Raw genomic sequence first — 24,929 nt, 5'->3', positions numbered from 1 at the left:
ATTTTAGGTGACTTGCATCCAATCATAATGCAACATGAGAAGTGCATAGAAAACGAATATGTTAATGAATAATAATAGATCTGAGAACTATCGATGACGTTAGAAGTACCTCCTGAAACCTGTCATTTAGTGGCTGAAGAAGGGAATGTATAAGAGGTTATCAGGATGGCATGATGACGTCAAGATATGCGTGTCAATAGTCTGGCAATTATCGATGACATTATGAGAGAGAAATTACTATTTCTCCTCCTGAAAACTGTAATTTAGTGACTGAGGAAGCAAACGTACAAAGCCCACTGCAGCGGCTGCGTGCGTATCGCGTGGTAGAGCTGCTTGAGCGTGTCCCTGGGGAAGTTGTCGCCGTCGTTGAGCTCGGCGAGGTTGTCCACGAACTCCGCACACGACATCCGCCGGAAGGCGCCGCCGCAGCCGTGCAGGTCCGTGTTGAGCAGCATGAGGGCGCACGTTAGCGTGTGCACCGCGTCTGTCGGCGCAACACACAATTTGATACATAACACAATACATATTCCTTTTTAATATACCGTGCTATTTATTGTGCTACGAAAGCGTAACACAAGAAAAGAAGAGAAACCGATTTTAGAAAAAAACAATCCTAGTTAATTATTTTTGGTGATAGAACTCAGTAAATAAAAACCTGTCAAGTTGTGCAAGGAAATTAATAACAATACTATGAATAAGCATTGTAATATTTGTGAAAGTAGAATGTGTGAATTAAAACACTCAGCCAATTACTAGCCGAATATTTTACATTTTTTGTTCTAGAGCATTTTACTTTTGTATGAGATTTTATTTTATGTTCTTGAGCAAAACGAAGATTTTACTTTATGCTCCAGGGCTTAAATCTTAGGCAGCTTATATCTCAACATTAGGTCAAACTTTACGAGTATGAAAAGTGAAAATACATTTCTAGCGTATATAAGACATCTATTAGTTGAAATTGTATCACATAAGTACCTTGTGAATTAAAAGATGCAGGGTTGCATTCGAGATACCGCCTGCTGAAGTGAACCAACACCCGCTCGCGTTCCTGCGTCTCGCCGCTCAGAGCGAACCGTGCCAAGAACGCTCGCAGCGCCGCGTCTAGCGTAGCGCCCGCGAATGAGAAGTGGCGCACGTATTCTTCTGCTACTGCGCGGGAGAATTCGTTACTGTGGAGATATGAAAAAGTAAGAACAGGAACATCTACCAAAAATTGCAAAAAATATGCTAATTTATATTAATGGAGTCTCTCAAAATTAGAGATGTCAAAATACATGAAATGACCTATCAATAACTCCTACTTTCTGCTTTATTACTTCTACGTTCTATTTTGTGACACTACTTGTTACACTATCACTTAAAAACTACTGCACCGATTTCGATAAAAATTTGGTATATGGGTGAAAATCAATCAATTGAAAGTAAAGTACTTTTTGTCCCAAAACTCACGCGGGTGGACCCCATTGCATTAGAAATACTAACTTTTTACTAAGATGCCTCGAAACGTCAGACTTCTTGAACCCGTCCAAGTGGTACAGCCTCTTGGCCAGCCTCTCAGCAGACGGTATGTCCACAGCCTTGGGGCTGTAGTGGAACGAATGTAGCGAGTCGCCGTCAGAACCCTCGTCAGAACCACCGTCTGAACCACTGCACAGCTCCTGGAAATAATCATTTTATAACATACTTCATAAATTTAGATTACTTACATAGTATGTAAGATGGAAAATGATCTTTTTCAGATTGACCTGGGTCTTGGATGTTTATCACTGCATGGATCGCATCCGGGTTGCGTTTGTGGTTGTGAAGTCGCGAAACCCGGGGTCAACGTAAAAAGACCCTTTATGTATACATGTTTGTATATCTGTATATGTTATAACAGTATCGTTGAGGTAGTATCCCATAACACAAGTCTCAAACTTACTAAGTGCTAACATAATCTGTGTGCTAACAAATCTAGATGAAATAAATATATATGGACTATATGTCCATATATAATAGTATACAAACAACAACAAAAATAGTTACAGCACTATTTCGCTGAATTGACCGGTCTAGAAACACATAAGCTACCAGTGTCGATATTTGCACTTTATCACCATAATTATAAAGTTATTTTTTCTGTGCAACAAAACAATACATAGTAAAACAAAGAGATATCGAATATCTTTGTTTATGCTCTGCAAGAGCCTACAGACCTTAGCAACAGAGTCCCAGAAAACAAATCGCAGATGTAGACTGCATGGCTGTAAAATTAAAATTATATTGTCCTAGTCACACTCCCACTGTAGCATAATGCATTTAGCAATTTTTGAAAAATGATGACGCTCTTTTATAGTTATTGTGCACAATAGCTCTGTAACTTTGGGTAAACTATGCATTATTCACCATTATATTATTATGTTACTCTAGTATAAATGGCAAACGCTTATGTGAATTCTAAATGTGAAGCCTAAATGTCAAATATTATTGTTAGCACATTTTAAATATTAGAAACAACTATTTACCTAGGACTACAAATGACAAAATAGAATTTATGATTAAGCTCGTGATAGATTTCATAGGTTGAAGCGCAAAATACATTCATGCGCGAATCACATGCGAACACGGCGAAATGCTAGTAGTCGCGTCTTCGTTCGCACTATTTCACTCACAACCTAACGCTCTATCTTTTACGCATCGTGAATTCGCGTGGTGATTGGCGCACAACTGTATTGGGTAAATTTCAAATAATATTGTTAGCACAACGGAACATTTTAACAACGATAAGGTGCGTTTATACTAAACGAGCGAATGCTTATATCCCCACTCAAGTATAAACACACCTTTACTACAATGAGACTACGCAAAAATTAAATACTGCGTGAGAATTAATGAAAGCACACAACCACACAGAAAACTAGGTCTCTCGTCCCCTCACCTGGTACCCTTGATTCTCTGGCGAATTATGTCCGTTTTCTTTTCCATTCTGCGTACAATTATTATTATTTACATTCTCATTCGAATTATTGGTATTGGCATTCTGTTTGTCCGGTCCCTTCACCTGTATGACTATCCGGTAATCGTTCTCTCCGTTGAGAGTTCGGTCGCTGTGGTCGGAGTTGGACTTGGCTCGCTTGTGGCAGGGCTCGGAGACCAATATCGTGGAGTCCGAGTCTGAGGGGTCTGAGAGCTCCATTCTGGGACACTCTCGTCCAGTTTCGAACATGTCGTCTTGGTCTTGGTAGTCCGGACTAGATATGTTGGACACGGCTTCCGAGAGACTCATGTCACCTGGGAAAATATTCTGTTTTATTATATTTTTATTTTGAGAAACAAATAGTTATACAGAAAAACCAATCAAGTTTCCAGTAATTACTGTTACAAATTTATCTAATATGAACAAGATGATTATTCAGAATATGAAAAAGATGTCACCGCTCGAATTCGTGTCTTCTCATGCAAATCTAATACGTTTAGACTACCCCTATACCTGTATCTGCCTGCGACGTAAGGTATACTCATTACCGTTGAGCCTGTGGTGGTGCTGCAGCGGCTGTAGCGGCTGCAGCGCGCGCGGCGGCGGCGGCGAGGCGCGCGAGGACATCACGGACGACGACACCGACGTCGGCGACGCGGGCGACGACGACCTGCGGCAGCACGGCTTGTAGTGCACTCGCACACTATATGTTCCGTAGTTTAGGCATATATTATATTATAAACATGGGGACGGTCGTTGATTAGATACTAGTTTGTTACTCGTTATAAAAAATATATTTTTCTTTTACCGGTTACATTTAGATATACAATTATATAGGGGGTCGAAAGGTTACTTTTTGTAACTTAATTTATATCATTTAAATCAGTTATTTATTTGGAAAGCTAGGCCATTAATTAAACGCCGGCATTCAATTGAACGCCTAGACCGATCATTATTGAACTAGCATCAATCAACGTTGTATAGTATCGTTGAGTTAGTATCCCATAACACAAGTCTCGAACTTACTTTGGGGCTAGCTCAATCTGTGTGATTTGTCCTAATATATTTATTTATTTTATTTATTTAACGTTTGACAAGTTGGCTTGAATACGGCTGACGTGAAATGGGTAGCCTACCAATTAACCAGATGGCTGCGACAGAAATAGGCTATCGGTAGTCGTTATGACTTTTGACTATATCTCGTTCAAACCATATTTAGTTGAAAGTGTATACCCGTACGTATCAGGTAGCGTCGCATTGCTACACAATTTAACCGAGTCGACACGATAAGAAAAAAGTATTTTGAAAATAATCTTCTTTTTGAGTGTGTTAGTGCTAACAGTGATGTCAGATTTAATTCAAGTCGCCTAAAGGCATCTGACATACATTTTTTGAGATTTTAAACTATAAATAAAATACCTCTGTGACATTCCGTCGGAGATGGAGGTGGAATTAGAAGTGGCTCCAGAACCATTGCAGTGCGTGCGCTCGCTGGCGCTCGACACGGGGGCGTTGTACGTCCACACGATCCTGCACATACTAATTATATAAATGCGAAAGTCTGTCTGTCACGCTCTCACTGCTGAAGCGCTGGGCCGGTTTTGATCAAATTTCAATAGTAAATAAATGCATTAAACTTACGTTGATGCCAGGGCGTAAACCATCCTCCTAATATTGAAAGTTTGGGAGGATGTTTGTGTGTGGGGATGTTTGTGTTACCCAAAATTCCCAGCCTCGGGGCGCAACTAGTATTAAACATTTGTTTCTGCTGCCAGGTAACGACCTGGCCACAAACATTTTTGACAGGCATAAAGCCAAAAAAGTACTTAAACAAATTGACATGCATTTATATTGAGAAATTTGACATTTTCCTTTACAGGTTTATTTTTTACGCTGACGCTTCGGAGCGTTACAGCCGCGTATGAAGCTGGTAACCCCAACCCTACCCTTTTTCTTGCGAGTGGAAAGTTTATATATATATCGCAAAACATAAGGGAGGTCGGGCTAAGGATGACAGAGATAGCAATACACGTATTTTTCATCAAAAGTTCTTAACAGTGCGTATTGCAGTATTACCTATAGCTACACGGGAAACCCGCTCAGATGAGAGAGAGAGAAACAGAGTAACAGAGTATATATACCGGTCCCTGTCGGAGCCTGGAGCGGGCGTGGCAGAGTCCGGGCGCGCGTCCAGCAGTGTGTTGAGCGATGACGTCACGTCCTCCTCCATGTCCACCGCCACCGCGCTCAGGGAGGACTCCTTCTGAAACTTTCGTGTCTTGTTGTAAAGTCAGTCTTACAACCCTTATTATGTAAAATCATCACGTATTTTTATGACTTTACAGGAACATGTTTTATGTTAGAATGTATATGTGTTTGAACTAATATTCGATTTATTCTCAACAAATTTTAACAATATACCTATTGTGAGAAGATTGTTTATAATTGATTGTTAATCAAGCAAAAAATATTGTGCACCGAATAGGTACAAAATTGCACTCTGAGCTGTCAAATAGTACTAATATGTAGTACTATTTTACGTACAGTCGTGTGCGTTGCATAGATGAAACAATCTTCTGAATATTGTAAACTTTAGAGAGCTTAGCAGACCCTATTCTTTTAATCTAAAGACCACCTATAAGTTGGTATATGTTAAGAACCACAACACAACAACGGCAATTTAAAATGTAAAAACAGTCTAACATTATTTATTATTAATACATAAAATATGTACATTCTTTCTTCAGTTGTACAGACTAACACTGTTCAAATGAGTTCCTTTCGGCATTTCTTGTCAACAATGGTCGTTCCGAAATACTAATAGTTTGCAGCTTTGAGAAATACTATATAATTTAAAGTTTAACGTGAAACAGTGCCTGTGGAGGTGTAATTTCTAAATAATTGGTTAGACCTTGATAAACAAACCTGCAGGTGGTCTTCTGAGCGTGAAGTTCTTACAGTGTGCGGGGGTCTGGACGACAGCTGGTCATTGGACGCCGCGCCGCCCGCCGGCGACGCCGGCTGCGATATGAACCTGCAAGTTGTCATACAAATATATATAATAATTACATTATATTACATACATACCAAACAAATAATTATATTACAAATAAATAAATATATCTACATATATATGGGTTTACTACCAGTATTTTCCCAAAAAGTCGGCCGTAAACTCAACTGGAATGTTTGGGAAGAAACTAACAAAAATACTGGGCGTAAAACCATCTCTGATTCATATCAGAGATGGTTTTACGCCCAGCCGCCTCAATCTTTGTGATTTTTTCATAAAAATCACAAAGATTGAGTTAGCCCCAAGTAAGTTCGAGACTTGTGTTATGGGATACTAATTCAACGATACTATATTTTATAACATATATATGCATAATAGATAGATATACATCCAAAATCCAGATCAATCTGAAAAATATCATTATCCATGTTGACATGACCGGGGCTCGAACCCGAACCACCAGCATAGCAGTTCGGCATGATGACGACTAAGCCACAGATATCGCCAAAAGTTGTCAAAATTGTAAAAATTCTTTATTCAACTTATGATGATTATACATCACATCACTAATTTACGTCAAAACTTTACATAAAACTAGACTTATCTACTATTACTGGTGTGTTAATTAGCAATAAAACACTCGGGTTAAAAAGTAGAAGACTAGTGCCGTAATAAACGCTAGGCTAGACTTACATCTTGGTGGCATGTTCGCTGACGAGCGCCGTGTCGGGAGAGGAGTTGTGTCGCTGCGCGAGGTCTGCGCGCGCGCAGCTGCGGCTGTCGCTGGGCGACGCCGGCGTCGAGTTGTACCTGACGGGGTAATGTCTATTCACTGTTAATCATCAATGCTTTGTGCTAGACGTAGGTCGACGTCTTAAGGAAAATACATACATTAAAACAAAATACATCCTGTTAAATTTCACTTCTGAAAAACTTTTCTTTCAGGAAAAGGTTAGGTTAATTAAATGCATTTTAGGCTTCTTTTGTGTGATTGTACCTACTCAGGAGCCATAAGTTTATCACTGTCAAACAATACGATTTATGTGGCCCATACACGATTGGATGGTTTATCAATCTCCATATAGATATATTTGGATCAAAATTACCGATTTTCAAAAGTCAGAAAAGTCATTTTATTCAACAGTAGCGACGCCCACACCGATCAATGCCCCGATCCGTTACTAGAACTTGGATTGGTTAGACCAAGGCATAGATTACAATATAATGTCTTACCTGTGATAATGTGTTCGATGTGTGGGTGCGTGGTGGTTGTAATGTGGGTGCTCTACTCTTGACAAGTTCAACATGAGGTCTCCAGTCATCATATAGGCTTCGAACTTGGGTTGGTTTGCGCGCGGCCGCCGCGGCTTTTCGTCTGGTAAAAGGTTCTCACAACTATCGCCCGACTGCACGCCCGACCCGTTGCTGGACGAGTTGCTAGACGAGTTGCTGGTTGAGTTCGAATTGGAGTTACTCGACGGTGGGGAGCTCGATCTGTGGGGAAAATGTTAAGAAATATCGTGATTAAAATCACATACGAGTACATCACTATGAGATATTTCTAATATGTTAACTGTTATTTCCTATATATTTTTCACGTTTAAAGGAAACAAAGTTTATCGATACTCATAATTGAATATTCATAATTGACAAATAGCTCAAAAATATTCATATTAATTACAAAACTACAAGATCTAATTCACACGCCCTACATTTAGCATGGCAAACTGAATTAAGATGTTAGAAATGAGTGTCCGAAAAGGTAAATCGATTATAAGAAATTTTGCACGTCCGAGTAGGAATGTCAAGCCCGCAAATTTTCTCTAATATGCCAATATTGCGACCCATTCAGACTGAAGTCAATTGAGGTCAACTACAACTATCAAATAGAATTGACCAGAGAATTGCGTCTATCTGTCCAACTATTTCGTCTAATTTAAAAACGATTGGAATTTTTCACGCCTGCATTGTATTTTGAAATCAAAACATCTTTTGTTTTTCAGTACAATAATTTAACATGTTTTGGTGTTCAAACTGAAGTATTTTTATGTGCAGTTGAAATGAGTACTTAAAGACAATCACATCTTCTCATGACACAAAAGATAGTGGTCCGGTGAAACATTAACTTTTATGGCGCAAACACGACGTACACAAGAGGCAGCAATCTGCAATAGACGAAGCACAATACGTAGAGAATACACAGAAAACAATAAAATGTGCGCTCTACTCTAAAACATACTACGAATATATAAAGCATACAACAAATGCGTCTGCAAATTTGCAGCACCTGCACTTTTTTATGAATAAGAGGGAAAGACTTTAACCTCAGAACCTAAATGTTCCAGGAAAAACTATGACAAAAGCAAAAACACGGCAGAATGTGTCGCGCGGTATTTTCATTGACAGATTAGAAAGGACACGCTTGATAAACCACAATAGAATGTAAACAATGTTCTGTGATAACAAGGTTGACTCATATTCTGTTTATTAAAATCAACACAACAACAAGTTGTACTAAATTGGAAAAATGTTGTTCATAACTGGGTAAGTAACTTATTTAATAACGACCGAACTAACTAAACATATTTTTTATTATGATCTACTTATTGCTTAATATTAGGGTTGTATTAAACTTTTTTTTAATTATAGTATTTTAGACGTGTGTATAAATTCATATTTATCTCTCCAATGATAGCACAGAGACGGACACGTCCGTTCCTTTGTTGTAAAACCAGTTGTACACAGTAGTAGTACTGTACCACAGGTCGAGTGTGCTCTAAATAGGTGAAAATAAACTGATAGTAGTAACTGTGGTATTTAAGTTGCACTGTAGTTAAATACTTAGTTGTTTATCTTATTGCGTTGTTATAGTGTTATGATATTTCTGTCAAGACAAGGATATAAATCATCGATCAACTCAAGACGGAAAATGATTATATCAGCCTTGGGTTTAGCAAAGATGTTTATGTGATTTACATACAAATATAGTAGCAGTGTTGAGTCAGTATCTCATACAAAATCTTAATCCACACTTATTTATATTACAAATCGGGAACGAGTACAAATTTAGTATGGACCTTAAAATAAACCAAGCGTGACGGCGTATCACTCATCATCAAACAAGCGAGGGGCAGACCAAGGGGTGACACCCCCATACAGCCGCGACGCATATGGTTATCACCGTCGGAAATCAGTTGTCAAGTCAAAAGCCCCGCTTCCGATTACACGAAAACTCTAGATGAAATTAAAAAAAATATCTCTCGTTTGAGCGTGTTTACTTTCGCTCAAGTCCGAGGTCCACCCTCTTTGTGAATATTGATGCTGCCTATCATCTGTCAATGCTTTCTATACCTTACTCGCCTCATACGACATCCACGGGATGTATTGAAGTTCTATTCTAGTGCGGGAACCACACGCTACACAAGTTCTAATTAAACATGTTGAGGCAATAAGGCAAAACTTTATTTTTCCGATACAACGGGAAGGAGTCGCGGAAATTTATCTTTTCCCAAGGGAAACTGAGGGAAGCGAGGAAATTACTATTTTATTGACGTGTTCCACAACCGACGGCGTTCTAATATATCGCTGGTTTGTTTGCAAATATATTTTCATAGACATGTTCTATTTTTCTTCATTCCAAAAAGACGTAAAAATATTTCGGTTTCAGCAATAGAATTTTCCCGAAACACAGGGCTTTTTAAACACAAAGTGTTTAAAAAGTTAAAATATATAAGAAAAATTGTAGAGCACTGAAGTAAGAAAATAAGTAGGTAAGAAAATTTTAGTTATTTAGCAATAGAATTTTTAACGAATACAATAGAGTTTTAACTTTAAAATATATTTTTATACAATTAACAAGTGGATATAATTGTGATTGACTGACAGACAACAGTAAATCAACCTATTAAATAAACTACATGGCTATTACCCACAGCTTCACCCGTGTAAAGGTTTCAAAACGGAAAATTCTTCCGGGACTGAGAGATAGCCGAATCCTTCTCGATCAATCGACTTGTTCACCGTTCTCCACACAAACCGTTTTTAAGTTGAAAAAAGAGCAAATTAATAAACTTCTACATTTACTATATCAGTAAGTAAGTACTCCTATGGATAACTACAGTTATTCCCGGTTACATCCTCGGCCATAAAGCGTTGGAGTTCCGCTAGTCTCAAATCCGTTTTAGTTCGCGTGCAGTTAGCAGTACATAATGATTACGTTAAAGTTCTCGTTCGCTCGCAAACAAGATTGCGAGAAGAACGCAACACTACGAGATTGCTAGCCCAAACTGCAAATTGTTTAGAATGTTCCTACTAATACTATAAACACTTTAACTATTTAAACTAAGTCAACGTAAAAGCATTTATCCAGGAATTTAAACTTCAAAGGCATTTTTTCGTCTCGTCAATCAGAATTTTTCAAAAAGATACAAACTACGTATTAGCGTTTCCACTGCTGAGAAGAGAAGAAATGCCAAAATACCTTCTAGTAAATAGAATAATAAACCCAATATATATAAAAATACAAACATTAGTGGATGGTGAATGAAATTTGGTACACCGGCAGAATAAAATATAGGTACTAGATCGCAATATCCACGAAGCCTCGGTTAGTATAGTCCACCGGATATCCTCCTCTATCACATAGTTTCATGCAGGGTAATCCTCTATTATACATAGTTTCATACAGGGAAACTATGTAATAGAGGAGAGTTTGCAATGATTTTGGGTAGGTTATCTGCTCATCTACATATACGTACGCGGATTAGATTAGCACAAATATAAAACATTGGCGTAAAAAAGAGCCTTTGCTCAGCAGTGGGCAGAAAAGAAGAGATGATGATGAGGATGATGTTATGTGCTGTTGACTGTACATAAATGAAAACTTACTTGTCGTGGTTGATGCGTGCGATGCTTGAGCGCCTCTCTGCGGCTGCTGCTAAATACCTTCGAACGCTGTCTTTGACTTGTGGGTCTGAAATATACATCAACATATTGTACATCTCACCATAAATCCCATTTAGGTCTTTAAGATTTATTAATACGTATCTATCAGGTGTCGTGATCAGTAAATACTGGAACATGGCACGAGCCGACTCACACTGATCAAGAATGCATCGCAGAAAGGAAATTTTGAAACTCCATATAGATGTTAAAAGGGGTGAAAAACTAAATTGATGCAGGCGATGCCGCTGGCAAAATCTAGTTAAATAATATCACTGCAAAAGTCTCATTGTTCTTAATAAAACTCACTAGCTTTTATCACTATAAAAGAGTGATTTTTTAGGATAACTATTTTGTTCGAGTAAAATAAAATAACTTCAGAATTTCGAGACATTTTTGTATATATACCAGATGATTACGGGGTGAACCCTTGATCCCTCGAGCCACGTATAAAATGAGTGTATTGCAGTTATTTGCTGCGGCTTACTTCGCAAACAACCCAGGAGGATAAACGAAGTTTATTAGCTGCAGCCGGCATGTCGGGAGCAGTCGAATGTCATAGTTCACTCGAACTTTGACATCATTCACATCACACGGTTTTGCGGTTTTTAGATGCCGAAAATACAAAGTTAATTAACATGAGGGATAATGAAAAAGTTTCGCTTGGGAAGGAATCGAATCAGAAAAAAGTTTACGTCGTCCGGTAAGTCAAAAACAGTATTTTATAGTTGAATAATAATAAAATAGAACCATAGAACACTTACCCTTTTTCAGTCTTAATGTGACGGGATCCGATGAGAGCCGTAAGCATTTTAAAACTGTAACAATGACAACGATTCTTAAATTACAATAAGACAAATTATATGAAACACAAATCACAGAGATTACTTTATTGGTTTTATCAGTTGAAATAGAAGCATTAAATACACAGCGAAAGAGTCTAACAATAGGGGCTTATTTGTATACTTCTGTCGAGATATAATCTTGATTACAAGTTGTCGGAGGAAATCAATTTCGGCATCGGCAACAGCAACTAAAGAGTTATTTTTAAAAATACATTTTGAGTTGAGACTACAGTGGTAGGACCGGCGGGTGGTGGTGGCGGTAGGTTGTGTAAAAAAATAAGAAGAATAGAAGATTTTCCCTATTCGATCGAATTGATATTCAATAAAAATATTCGATAATAATAAAAAATATTCAAAGGTGAACCTTAGAATATTTTTTTAGACGTAAATGTGGTAAATAGAAGATGCCTCGACGTGACTGACGGCGCGCGTGTGGGGCCAAATTGGTTTTCTCTTTAGCACCTACAAAAGGTTGAATAATGCAGTCGCTGTTAACAATCGCCGGTGTCAATCCATGGCCTTACTAAAAAGTTGTGACGACTGACCAGACTAGCACAATAAAGTGTGAAATGTGAATTGCAGCCTTGCGTGCCCAGGCCCTGCCCGGCATAACGCGATCACTGAATTAGAGTTATTAATGTTACCGACCGATAGCGGCTGCATTGATGTTTTAATAAGCGAGCCAAATTCCTATCCGCGACCTGGGTGTCAATTCTGCTAATGTGAGGTCAAAATCGTGTCTCAATTGTTATTTAATAGTAGTTAGATGTTGTGATCTTAGCCACAAGGAGTCATGGCCTCTCCCAAAAACAACCCCAACTGGTTAGAGGATGTCGTACACTGCCCTGTCTGCCCCATAGTAGTTCTTATTTACACCCAATTAGAAAGACCTACATTTTGTACCATTGAGACAATATTATATTAGCGGAATCACCACCCGTCGCAAGTTTAAATGGCGTCTGGAAAATTCCAAATTACTCCTCTCCTTGATATCAATTGGTCATCCTGAAGAGTTTATTCTCATGGCAATGTTATCCAAATTAATTTGAAGATGTAATTTTGTGTGTGGTCCGAGACCCAAACCTTTAATTGGTAGGTTCCATGTTAAAATTCAGTCGGTGTCTCTGCATTTCTCAGTTCATGTACTTTGAGATAAGATGGCAATGTCAAACTACTTTTAGAATGTATCTTCTTTTCTCATAACGACCCTCAATCAAGAAGATAATGAGTATTCTAATAGAAAATAAATCGTTATTTCCAATTTAATAAATTAAGTAGGTACAGGACACTTAACCAGTCATCAAATAAGGAACAGTTTTGAATTGAAGAAATGACCGAAGTACCGGCGAAGCGGTGGTGGTGGATCTAATCCTACTCATGCCACATGAGCTTGTATACCAATCTGGCTCATGTATAGTAGTTTTCATATACCACCACCTGCCTCCACTGGTTGATTATTAACTTGTGTGTGAAACGGAGAACGCAATGGCAAACCACTCCATAAATAGTGCCAAGTTGTTGTGTGTGTTTCATTCCACGTAATGACCACAGCCCTCAGCCATGAGGTAATACCACTATGAAGAGAAGAGTGTATTAGAGACGCCCTTACAGCCCATAAGTTAGTTTTTATCTTAGCTAGACCATACAACGATAGAAGTCTTCTATAGTTTAATATACCACTTCTTCTTCTTCTATAGTCTATTACACACTGGGGCCATACATGTGCGGAGCTTATTTTTACGTAGCGTTAGAATTCCACGCTAGCAAATTTTAACTATGCCCTCATACATATAAAGCATTTTTGCAATACAATTTTGAACAATTAATGCAACGACAAATCTGAAATTTACCTACGTGAAATTCTAACGTGAAGTAAAAATAACGCTCGTCCGAATATGGCCAACTTTCCAGTCACATCAATTACGAACATTTATCGATACATGAACTACGGGCACAAGTGTCGTGTGCGTGATAAATTGTGAATTCTTACCTTCTCGAGTGGTGAACCGGTTAACATCAGTCCCATTGACCTTGAGTAATACGTCTCCAGCCTCAACCTGCAATTGAATGTACTTTATTTCACTTAAACTTTGTTAACAGTTTGGCGAACACGCGACTGCCATAGCAGTTAACAAAACTTGTATAGTGTCCGCTAAAGTAATATGACAAAGTTACTAAGTTAATTGTTATTATGGGAAATTTCAATTAGTTGTTATCAATGATATTTTAACCTAAAATACCAAAATAAAAAATACATTTAACATTATTTTTCCTCCAAAATTCAACAGCAACGACGACGTCTTCAGATGGCGTTATGTTTATTATCCAACTCTATACATAAAATCACACCTGTGTGATGTTATCCCATCATGACCTTTGTGGCGCAGTAGTAAAGATCTTGCCAGTGAACCGAGAGGGCCCGGGTTTGATCCCCGGTCGGGTCATGATGGAAAATGATCTTTTTCTGATTGGCCCGGTCTTGGATGTTTATCTATATATGTATTCGTTATAAAATATGGTATCGTTGAGTTAGTATTCCATAACACAAGTCTCGAACTTACTTCGGGGCTAGCTCAATCTGTGTGATTTGTCCTAATATATTTATTTATAGAGTAAAAACAAGCCACATAATTTGCTGTCGCGACAAACCACATACACGTTGTTTTAAGGTAATTAATAATAATTGTAGTATACTATATTTTCACATAGTACCTATTATAATTTAACAAATTATTGTCCCTAATTAGAAATATTGTGCATGCCTATTGAAACAACTATCAATACATACCTCATGTGTGATAATGAAGATAAGTAATGTAAACAGAGATATATTTGTAACAGATGTATTAATACACCTAGCAACCGATAATATTGGGGACACTTTACCTATTCGATGAGCCAAAGTGCTGCAAGAATGATAAATGGACCGCTTAACGCACACTATCATCAGCACATATAAAGGTCAATAGCACAACGATATTCACTATTTACGCTAACTAGGACCAATAGACATCATTTACTGTCATAAAGATATCTTTGAAAGTACATACGCGTTTGTTTTTAAGTATTCTAGTCTGTTTACACAAGAAAACGACCCTCGAGCAAACGCACAGACTTAATATTAAATTCAGTGGATATTTGTTTTGCACACAGACCACATCGCTGCCAAATATTACACGGACACATGACACGACAACGCATACGGCCTCAGCGGGTAGCCATCGGAACTTGTCACAACACTTATCACTACATCCTTACTCCGACGCCAATGATTCACTGAGGCGCGGTACAACTGGTTTTTTCGAGATGGCGGTATGGTAGTAGCTTCGTGTAATTGGAGTGAGTGCGTATCATCTTGTGGGAACCGACATGTGCGATTAATCAATCCGAAATATAAACAAAAATAGTTTGGGAAATGTTTTATCTGTGGAGCTAACGCAGTGCGGGGGCGAGCGTTCGCTGCGCGCCGCGCTGTCAACTCGTCGTTTCGATGCCATAGGAGGGTCCGCTAATGGATTGGGCTTAGGAGATAAATTAGATCAAACTCGACAGAAGGGCACAGCGGAAATATGAAATAGTTGGCTGTGGCCCACTTATCGGTGTACAATTTGGAGGTATCGCTCTGGGAAAGCTCTCAAATTAAATTTCCTAGTTCACCTTGGGCCACTTTGAGTGCTTAGGGACATGCGGTAACTAACGTTTCCCATCTGGAACAGAAAGGTCGTCTATAAATTACTTACTCAAGGGTATTTGGGCAAAGTTGTTCTGATAAATATACGTAATTGATAAAACAACATTCCTTATGATTTGCTCATAAATATAATATACTTCTGCTTCTAACCTATGTTGATGCGGTCATTAGTAATGACTTATTAATAACAATTTTCATAGCCATTTTATAGCGCTTTTGACTCTAATGAGGGTCAAGGTTGATTTGTATGAAACTTAAGTTCGAGAAAAATATTTCCTTCTGTATATTATTGCAAACAGGACAATGCTAAAGGTTATATACATACACTACCATAGCATAGCTCTATTCAACATCAAAAAAGTTGCAAGCAAATTGTAAAACTGAGATGAAACCTATATTTTATTCTGTGGCATTCTAAGTCATGTTTTGTAGTTATTTGTATATTTTCTTTCACTTGTTTCAAAAGTTACCTTTGGGGCCTTTTCTTCAAACACTGTTTTAAGCGTCCTTCCTTGTAATAATGGACGAAGCAACTTCATTTCTGACAGCATTGCAAGCTTCACGCAAATAAATAACCTCGATCGATATAACGCAGTAAAAGCTCGTAATCGGGTTACGTTCAGCTTCACGAGAATTTTGTTGCTAAGTTGACGCTGACCTGCGAGTTGTTTACTGCAACGTAACTTACTTAGCTTAATATGAAACTACGTAAACTTGTTGACACTCTCCATCTTCATCATAATGAGGACGGCATTACTATTTTTGAGAGTGATGTTGGATCGAATAAGTATTCTAGCGGAATATATAGCCACTTGCACACACACGTAGTATTGTTGACATAATTTAAATTTGAGATTAAAATCTGTTAGTGTATTTCTCATGGATGTCAACAGATCATAGTTTAACTAATATTCTAGGTTTCCCAGTTCTAATCGAAATTCGGATATTATTTAATTAGTACGCTGTCATCACGTTTTCTTTATTTATAAATCTATCCTAGGCATTTTAATTAACTTTTTCCATCTGCATAGTTTCCAGTTGTCGGTAAAAACGGATTCCTCGCAATGCGTCTAGTAGCTCGCAGTAGCAATGTGCCTCACCTTGACCAAGGCCGGCGACTTAATTTGTTTATCTCTTTGGTTTATGACCCCCGGGGCGGTGTGTGCAAGCACTGTGTTCTCGAAATCAAGTCAGGAAAATATTTTTATTTTAGTACTTCATCCGAATTTTAATGTTAACAACATGAAACATGCGAAAGGTATTGATGCCTATTTGATGAATATTTTTTAAAGATTCTTAGACTCGACTGAAAAATGGAACTTCATTTTAAACATTCATTTTACCTTCCAAACTTGAAGGGAAAATTAAGGAAATATTAATTGTAAAATCGTACCTCGGTGCGAAACGGAAAAGATTTCTAAAATTAGCAGCATATTAGCATTACAATAGGAGTAATTAAAATGGATGTAAGAATAGTCTTTACTTCGATGGTATATGTGGATTATGAATGCATTACATATGGAACTTAGCTCAGTATCGTGCAAACTTGTTCGCTTGTACCTACCTAGGCAAGTACCGCTTTGAAATTGTCGTGTTGTCTAGCCATTTTCCGGACGGTGAAGGTCGATAAAATGCATTCAAGGAAATTCTGAGGATAGCAAAGATACAGATTTTAATTTTGAAAATAATAATGATTCCAGAATATTTTTATCTCATTATTTCCCTAAAAAAGGAGTTATAAGTTTTACGTATCTGTATGTCGTGTCGATCTAGACATCTGTGTATGGAAAAGGTACAATTGAACCCACGCCCCTGTCTATCTATATTATAACTCCCTTCCTTCTGCCGTCGGGGGTTAAAAATATCGGTAATAAACAAGAGTCATTTTATTTTTCGTGGTAGCATGGATCCCATGTATGACCGTATAAGGTAGTGAAGAAAAATAATCTGAGAGGATAGAACGGTTTGCGCAGGTACACATCTATTATGTAGGTGTACTTACAGTACACGTAAGAAAGCAATTTTCAGCCACAATTCCCGACTTACACCCAGTGATCCCCTAATAAGATCCCAACAATAAGGGGACACCGGTACGCTAAGCGTGCTTTTGTGCTATTTTAGAAACTGAGATCAACGTACGACTGTAATGCTGTCTTTGAACATACCTAAATGCCTATCTGTCCCAAGTTATCGAGGGGCACTCGATAATACGATCCTTTGAACGAGCTGAGTAATCGATGATCAGTGGATTGAGCTATTCACTATGAGACTACATAGGGACGACCAACACCACATTATTGTTTAAAGATAAAATATGACGTTTTGTTCAACTACTCTTTTATGTAGAAGTTCGGCTTTTTTATCATAGATTCTTTTTCTATAAGCTAGCGACTGGTATTAATAAAAATGTGTGGTCTCATGGTTAATGTGCAATAAAAATACTATTATCAGACGCGTCGTTCGCATCGTGTTAGTCTCTTAGCGGTCTTCGATATACCTTTTTGGGTCTAGCTTATCTAGTTAACAGTTCTAAAAATTACATATAGTTACTTACATACAAGTACGTAAAACTACATAACCTGCCTTTTCAAGAAACTCTCCTAACCCTAGAAAGAAATGCTCATGTAGGAATAGTTAGATGGTTAGTACCTACTAAATACCAGAAGTGAATGACCCTGTGGGTGGATTATCCAGGTATCTCGATCTAACATGCATGACTGAGGTTATTAATTGGTCGATCACATTGAAATCAGTTTGAGCGGTGATGGATTGCCGTTACTATTTAACAGATATTAGTAAACCAGATTTACTTGATGCAATGTATATGAATGAGCCAAACACGCGAGCCGAATTAAATTATAACGATTTTTCGTGCACTTTTAGCAAATAATTTATTATTTCATAAGTTTACAGCATGTAATGTCCAATGTTGCAAAATCCAATCCAAATGCAATCGAATTTTTTGTAACTTTTGACCAGGTTACAGTTTACCCATACAATTTTAATCTAAACAAAGTTTGAATTTTATATTATGGTCATTATAAAGAGGGTATCATCTGACCTATGTGTGCAGTTAGTAATTTGCAAGCGAATTTAATTTATCGTTTAGTCACCGCCTAACGTCCGCGCAAATAGCATAGTGCGTCACCGCATTACACTGCTAATCCTATCTTCTATGTTATTTTAACTTTCGAGTTAATGGTAAAAGTAAATAAAACAAATGTAATAAAGTTAATACTATACCGTCAACTTTATACGTGTAGGCTTTGGACTAGTTTGGATAAATAAATTAGTAAAATGTATTGTAGATAGTCTTGATTATAATGAGATGCTTTTTCGACGTATGTTCAGAAAGAATGCTTCCATTACAGCCCGGGTGTGGTACCTAAGTCATATCATACCCGGGACGTAATAGAAGCATTCTAATGATAAAACTAGAGCTTTACTAACTTAGAAAAGTACTATATTTAATGGTCTTGTAATGGAAGATTAAAAAGGAACAAAAACGTGTGCAAATTTCCTGTTAAAAACTTTTAGCTTTTGGAAAACCGGTTACTCCTGCATCGGCGGCGCCCCTCTGTATTCAGTTTATTTGTAACTAGCGACCTGGCCCGGATTTGTGTAATTTTTGTATGTGTAAACCTTCGGGGATAAATATCTAAGCAGTGAAAAAAGAAAGTTATTCCATGTTTTCTTTTTGCCCGCCGCGTCCGTGGAAAATTTGTATTATTACTATGTAGTGATTGCGTGCGACCTAAAAAGTTCATTCGCAAAACTGAGGCTCCCCTTTATCCATATATGCATAATCCACTTACAGATAGTCGCCGTAGAAATTTCACTTCTAGCACTTGTAGTGCTAAAACCGAGGCAATGTTGACACCTTATATCGAGACACCCAAGATTGATGAGTAGATCGTACCTGTATTATATTACTCTACATACTCGGGTAGGCGACTTTTTACACGGACATACGGCAATCGATTAATTAGGAAATAATTAAAAGTCTACATGCCGCGGGACATAGCGAATGGTGATGTAATTGTAAGAATGAACTGTTGCGGCACAAACATACTGAGCGAAAGTGGGCGTATGGCAAATCAGGCCAGACTGATTGTGGTGGTGGCTGACGCGACTTTCATCACAGGATTATGATTCAACCATATTTGTTCTTTTTTTCAAATAAAAAATATTCTGGAACGAAAGGTGAAAGGAAGAAGTGGTCCAGGAAGACCGAGGAAGAGTTATGCGAGTCAACTGAAAGAGAACCTGCCTTCTCTCTATGTCGTATAGAGATCTTGAATGTAAAGCTGTGAATAGAGAGGTGTGGCGAATAATCCACAGACAAGAGCATAGGTTTTAAACAAGAAGATAAAAATCAAATCATATCACAGCTTACATTATGTTTACAATGTAAGAGATTAATAAAATGGGAAGACAAGATACTAAAAAATAGGCGAATCGGCCATTTAGTGAACAGTAGACAATGCACTTCCCGAAATTCCCACGATATCGTAGACCCTCGTAAAAACTAGTTCCAAGATGAAATCGATAAATGCGGTCTGTGCATGCAACGTGTTTCATAAATAAAAAAAATAATGATATGAAAGTCAAAGATTTGATTTCAGATACAAGTTAATTACTCTGTGGAGGCATTTGAGGTTTATGTGTGACAAAAGCCATTGTGAAGGCAATTATTCAACAGTTGAATATTTAAACAGTTGGTACTTAGTGTCTTACGATATAAAATCATTAATGTGACCGTGATGTAAACTATCCTTGAAAGGATAATGATAAATGTATGTTTAAGTTTTAGGATGTGTTTGTACCTAGAAATTACTGATGTATCTTTGGTGGAACTTTTTGAATCAGTAAGAATTCTTCAGATGTGTTACATATGCATTGGCATGTAACCTATTTCTTTTAGATATTTAGGTGAAAAGCAATATTGTGAGATTTTTCCTTTCACTCAATAACCAATTAAAATAATAGACAGGTAGTAGTTTGGGGATTAAAAATTAAAGTAAAGTAAAATTAAAGTAATTATATTCATGCCCTTGGTAAACAGTATCTCATTGACATTTAATCTTAACTTCATTCATGGTGATCAACTGAATCAGTCACAGGCAGAAACATTTTATATTACCCACAATTTCAGGTTATTTAAAAAAATGCTATATAGAGTTAAATAATAAAAATATATAGTTTGTAAAAATATATATTATGTCTACTCAGCTACTATGATAATTTAGAAAATAGATGTAATTACCCTATCTACAGTACTTTGGATCTAGTATGGATCAAGCTTGGTAAAAACAATCAAGATAAGTGGTAACTGTTTCAGTTCAAAGATGATAAACACAAAAACTCCAGTTTTAACTCTCAACTGTCATCAAATTACTAAAATCACATTGATAATCATCATCAATATCCATAATAAAGGATGAGGTAGTTACAAAGACATATCTAGATAATTGAATAAAATACAGTCTTTTATGTAATATTAATGGCTGTATAAAGTAAGCAACTCTGTTAACAATCTGTAATAGCTATAACATTACACTTGGGGGCACATCAACATGCTCACCTTGACTGTGTTCATTAGTGTACAGCTATATGATAGAAGCCCTTCATGTGTCATATTATACTTGTTAGATCAGTCAAACAGTTGAGTAGTTTACTTTAACAGGTGTAGCTACTAAGTGAAAAATGTCTCATTATGTATTATAATAAATACTGGCCTGCTACTGTATACCTACATGTTCTCTCAACCTATTGTTTGTTGAAGAAAGTCTATGGTGTACCTACATGTATATCTATTTTGTATTAATTTTAATTTATGTACACATATTTACATACAATAAAATTATTACAAACAAACAATAAATCAGATTAATAGGACATTTTCCATAGAAGCCAATTAAAGCTAATATATATTTTTATTTTTTTTAATTAATAATATTGTTCATGGGAGTGCATTTCACACCACTCAAGGCACAAAATGCATGCAACTTGCATTAGATGTTTTAGTGACCTGCAGTTTTTAAAGTAAGAAATAAATTATTGAAAAATAAATAGGTATGTAATCATTTCATAAATTTAAACAAAATGTTCATATATGCATGCAAATACCACAGAACACCTAAAATTAATGAATTGGGTAAAATTTAGGATTAGCATCAACAATTTTTGTAGAAAACTATAGGTGCATTGGTAGTCATGAATAATGAGTTGGGTTGCTGACATACTATTTATCTGAGCCATACCAAGCAAGGGCAGGTCAATGTGGAAATCATATAATTATGAAACAGGGACTGAAATAATATCATTATCCAGTGTTTGATATGTATCCAATTAGCAAACAAAGATTAGGAGTTTACAAACATACTACAATAGTCATATATGGCAATAGTCATTGCAATAGAATACAAAACTAATATGGAAAAGTATTCTAAATGGATAAAAGAGATCATTTTGGAAATCTCTTGAGATGAAAATTACTGTATGAATAAATACAATGAGACCTGCATCATTAAGTCATGAGCTGGAGAATGTAACTATTGTAACAATTCAATATTACAGATTTTTATTTCAACTAGGTAGTTATTCCTTTTCTGTGCCTCTTAGAAAAAGTAATGATGATTCATTCTGTAGTAATTAATTTGGTGCTAATATAATGTAGTGTTTATTAAATGTGCCATAAGATTTAACAGCAATAAAAGCACCTCAGCTTACAATTTTTTCTACGCTCCATGCATGCATTGTACTATTACACGACATGGTACAGACTGGCTACCTCGACTTGTTGGATTAGGAAGGTAGGCAGTTAATTGATATAAAGAAACAGCGATAAATGTTAGACTTTACCTCACCACTACGAGCCGCTGGGGAGTTTTCTTCAATTTGGTATATAATGTGTGGCAAACCGGCTTCGCCCAGCAAAGAAAATCCGAATCCTAAATTGTCACTACGCTTCAAAACCACTAGTCTTTCGTCAGCCATATTCAGTACACAGCAGCATTTATTATCATCCTCAGAAGGATTTCACTAGTACCACTAGATTAGAAACACATTAGAAAACTTTATAATTAATTAATTACGAAAATAAAAATAAAAATACTTTTTACAACGGCACGGTAAAAAGCAAACGCACCCAACCTAACCGAAGTCAGGCACAGATAAAACAAAATGTTGGCTGACTAGTGAGGGTGATTGCGACATGGCAACCCAGAAGAGGGTAAATAGGGATACGGAACCAGGAAAGATTCTTCGTTCCGGACTGAAGACAACGGCTTGCAGTAGGATGTGGTGTAGGGTGGTGTCACAGGAATCTTACTAAGTATCGAAAACCTTAGATCTTCTTTATTGAGATAAGAATATAAAAATTTATTTAAAAAGCATTATAAAATTGTGTTATGTTGGCTAGCCTAACTTACTGTCTATGTCAGTAGATGACAACGACAGGAAGTGTATTGTGAAGTATTGGTAACTACTGCTTTGCTTGTTTGGATGGTTGATTGTGTAACAAAAAATATCATTGCACGCAAGCAAGAGCAAGATACTGTAAACGTCAGTCAGTCACTGATAACTCGGCTAGCTATTGAGTCAGTTACAGTGCATTTAAACTTTATTTATAAGTACTAACTTTGTCTTATACAAAGTTAAAATGTATATCGTTTCCAATTTAGTGAAAGTTACCATTCCAAATTATTTAGCAGGCTTGCCTATACCTGACTCAATTGGAGGTTGGTTTCGTCTAGGAGGTAAGATGTTCCAAACCATGTGTTGTATTATCTTATCATGAGAGAATATAATTAATAACTTACGCTTCTCGTTTAAAGTACAATGTTTACACGACCTATTTCAGACTTGTGTAAATTTTTCAGTCATTACACATAAACCCTAATCTTTATGACAAATAGTGGCAATAATTATAACAATAACCTTGAGTGAGCAGTGAACAGTCAGTGACATACTTTCATAAATCATCATTGTAATATTTTATTTGAATTCACACGGATATTGTTTCTTAGTAATGCACTTTCAGTTAGTTGTAATCTGTGAAATATCTTACCAATGGTCTAAATAAAAGATGATAGTTTTGTTTCTTTTGCAAGACATGACAAGAAAGTCTGTATATTCAAATAATTTCACAAATTGGGTTCTATAATTACACCTTGTTGTGCAATAAAAAATAAAAATCTAATACTTACACTTTATAAATTCTTCATTTCTAGTTCGTGATTGGCTGTCCCTAATTCCACCGACCGTTGTAGTTGGTGGTATTTCCTACTACTCATACCAGACAATAAAGAAAGCACGAGAGGGTGGTAATGGTCAAATAAACCCAGGAATCAGGAAAGACATCAATAAAGTTGTTGACTTCATTGATATTGAGGACATCACGGAAAAGGTGTCTTTATGTCGGTGCTGGAGAAGCAAGAATGTAAGTGTAGATTGATGTATATGTTTGTATCATAAACTAGTGGCTTTGCTTGGGTAAAACCATAATAAATTACCTTCCTCAGGAATCACATGATCTATTGGTGAAACCATTACAATAATCTGTAACTATGGTAGGTTTCGAGTTTATTGAAAGACATTATTCTAAATATATTTGACATCTATGGCTTTATCATCATCTCGGCCACAAGAAGTCACCGCTGAACAATTTGTATTAAACCACCTTATCAAAACAATATTGGTTTGTGTGGGTTGTATACCTACTAGTTGTTTGTGTAATTTTTATATACTTATTGATAATGTAACTCATAAAATTATGGGACCAAATAAATGTTATTATGTAATTACATCTAATCATATTAATATATCTTGTTACATAAGCTGTATTGATGTAGATATTTTGTTCTCTCTCTCTCTGACCATTTTTCCGGTTTCTTCCTCAGCCATTGAGCTTCAGGGCCCAGAGTCTGCTTTCCTACCTGTTCGTCTTAATTTCACATGGTCGTTGGCCTCACTAGCTGTCAGACCATACTAGGCATATTATTATATTTATAAATTTAAAAAATATATATTTTCCAGTGGCCTTACTGTGATGGGGCTCACGGTACCCACAACCGAGCCACCGGGGACAACACAGGCCCTGTGGTTGTCAGGCACAAGGAGCTTGCCAAAGACAAGTGAGCTTGCCAACACCCAACTTACAGGTGATAAAGTGTTATCATCATAATAAATAGAATTATATACAGTAACACAGTTTTATACGTAATTTAAGTTAAAATGTGATTTTCAATAATTTTTTACTTTTACCATTTTTGTGACCTACTTTAGTTTGTTTATAAGGTGTACTGTAATGTTTTTAAATCGATCAAATCGTTAAATAAACCTTGGAATGTTATAGTTAGCATTGGATTTTTTTATGAGCTTTATATTTCTCCATCGTAATAATTAGAAACTTGTAGATTTGCGCTTTCTCAGATGACACGTCAGTGTAATCAGAGTTGACAACCGTCAACTGTGATGGCA

The 24,929-nt window shown here is 36.8% G+C and overlaps 2 protein-coding genes across 15 annotated transcripts in view; one reads left to right on the top strand and one right to left on the bottom strand.

Annotated features, from left to right (window-relative positions):
- Efa6 (Exchange factor for Arf 6) overlaps positions 1–22,642 on the bottom strand; it is a 29,567-nt gene extending 6,925 nt beyond the window's left edge. For 2 of the 14 annotated variants that reach the window (XM_053748199.1, XM_053748209.2), the window contains exons 1-14: positions 22,311–22,642; positions 13,746–13,812; positions 11,675–11,728; positions 10,857–10,941; positions 7,203–7,463; positions 6,663–6,794; positions 5,882–5,990; positions 5,098–5,225; positions 4,376–4,495; positions 3,505–3,626; positions 2,918–3,270; positions 1,483–1,658; positions 976–1,169; positions 289–484 (exon numbers count right to left, since the gene is read on the bottom strand). In XM_053748199.1, the coding sequence (XP_053604174.1) occupies positions 289–484; positions 976–1,169; positions 1,483–1,658; positions 2,918–3,270; positions 3,505–3,626; positions 4,376–4,495; positions 5,098–5,225; positions 5,882–5,990; positions 6,663–6,794; positions 7,203–7,463; positions 10,857–10,941; positions 11,675–11,728; positions 13,746–13,812; positions 22,311–22,445 (2,132 nt within the window). In that variant the 5' untranslated portion in view covers positions 22,446–22,642. The remainder of the gene's footprint in view (positions 1–288; positions 485–975; positions 1,170–1,482; positions 1,659–2,917; positions 3,271–3,504; positions 3,627–4,375; positions 4,496–5,097; positions 5,226–5,881; positions 5,991–6,662; positions 6,795–7,202; positions 7,464–10,856; positions 10,942–11,674; positions 11,729–13,745; positions 13,813–22,310) is intronic. The other 12 variants (XM_053748204.1, XM_053748211.2, XM_053748207.1 and 9 more) reach the window with 10 other exon arrangements.
- Positions 22,643–22,923: 281 nt separating this feature from the next.
- Cisd2 (CDGSH iron sulfur domain 2) lies at positions 22,924–24,807 on the top strand. The gene is made up of 3 exons (XM_053748234.2): positions 22,924–23,206; positions 23,681–23,889; positions 24,486–24,807. The coding sequence occupies exons 1-3, from the start codon at positions 23,110–23,112 to the stop codon at positions 24,585–24,587; spliced, it is 408 nt and encodes a 135-aa protein (XP_053604209.1). The 5' UTR covers positions 22,924–23,109; the 3' UTR covers positions 24,588–24,807.
- Positions 24,808–24,929: the final 122 nt, after the last annotated feature.

The sequence above is a fragment of the Plodia interpunctella genome, chromosome 7, assembly GCF_027563975.2.
Source record: "Plodia interpunctella isolate USDA-ARS_2022_Savannah chromosome 7, ilPloInte3.2, whole genome shotgun sequence".
Classification (NCBI taxonomy): Eukaryota; Metazoa; Arthropoda; class Insecta; order Lepidoptera; family Pyralidae; genus Plodia; species Plodia interpunctella.
This window is presented reverse-complemented; position numbering and strand designations above follow the sequence as displayed.

Excerpts from the sequence above, each read along its gene's own strand:
- Cisd2 (XM_053748234.2), top strand. The coding sequence starts at position 23,110 with ATGTATATCGTTTCCAATTTAGTGAAAGTTACCATTCCAAATTATTTA. Across the intron at positions 23,207-23,680 it reads AGGTTGGTTTCGTCTAGGAG|TTCGTGATTGGCTGTCCCTA; the intron begins GTAAGATGTTCC and ends CTTCATTTCTAG. Across the intron at positions 23,890-24,485 it reads GGTGCTGGAGAAGCAAGAAT|TGGCCTTACTGTGATGGGGC; the intron begins GTAAGTGTAGAT and ends TATATTTTCCAG.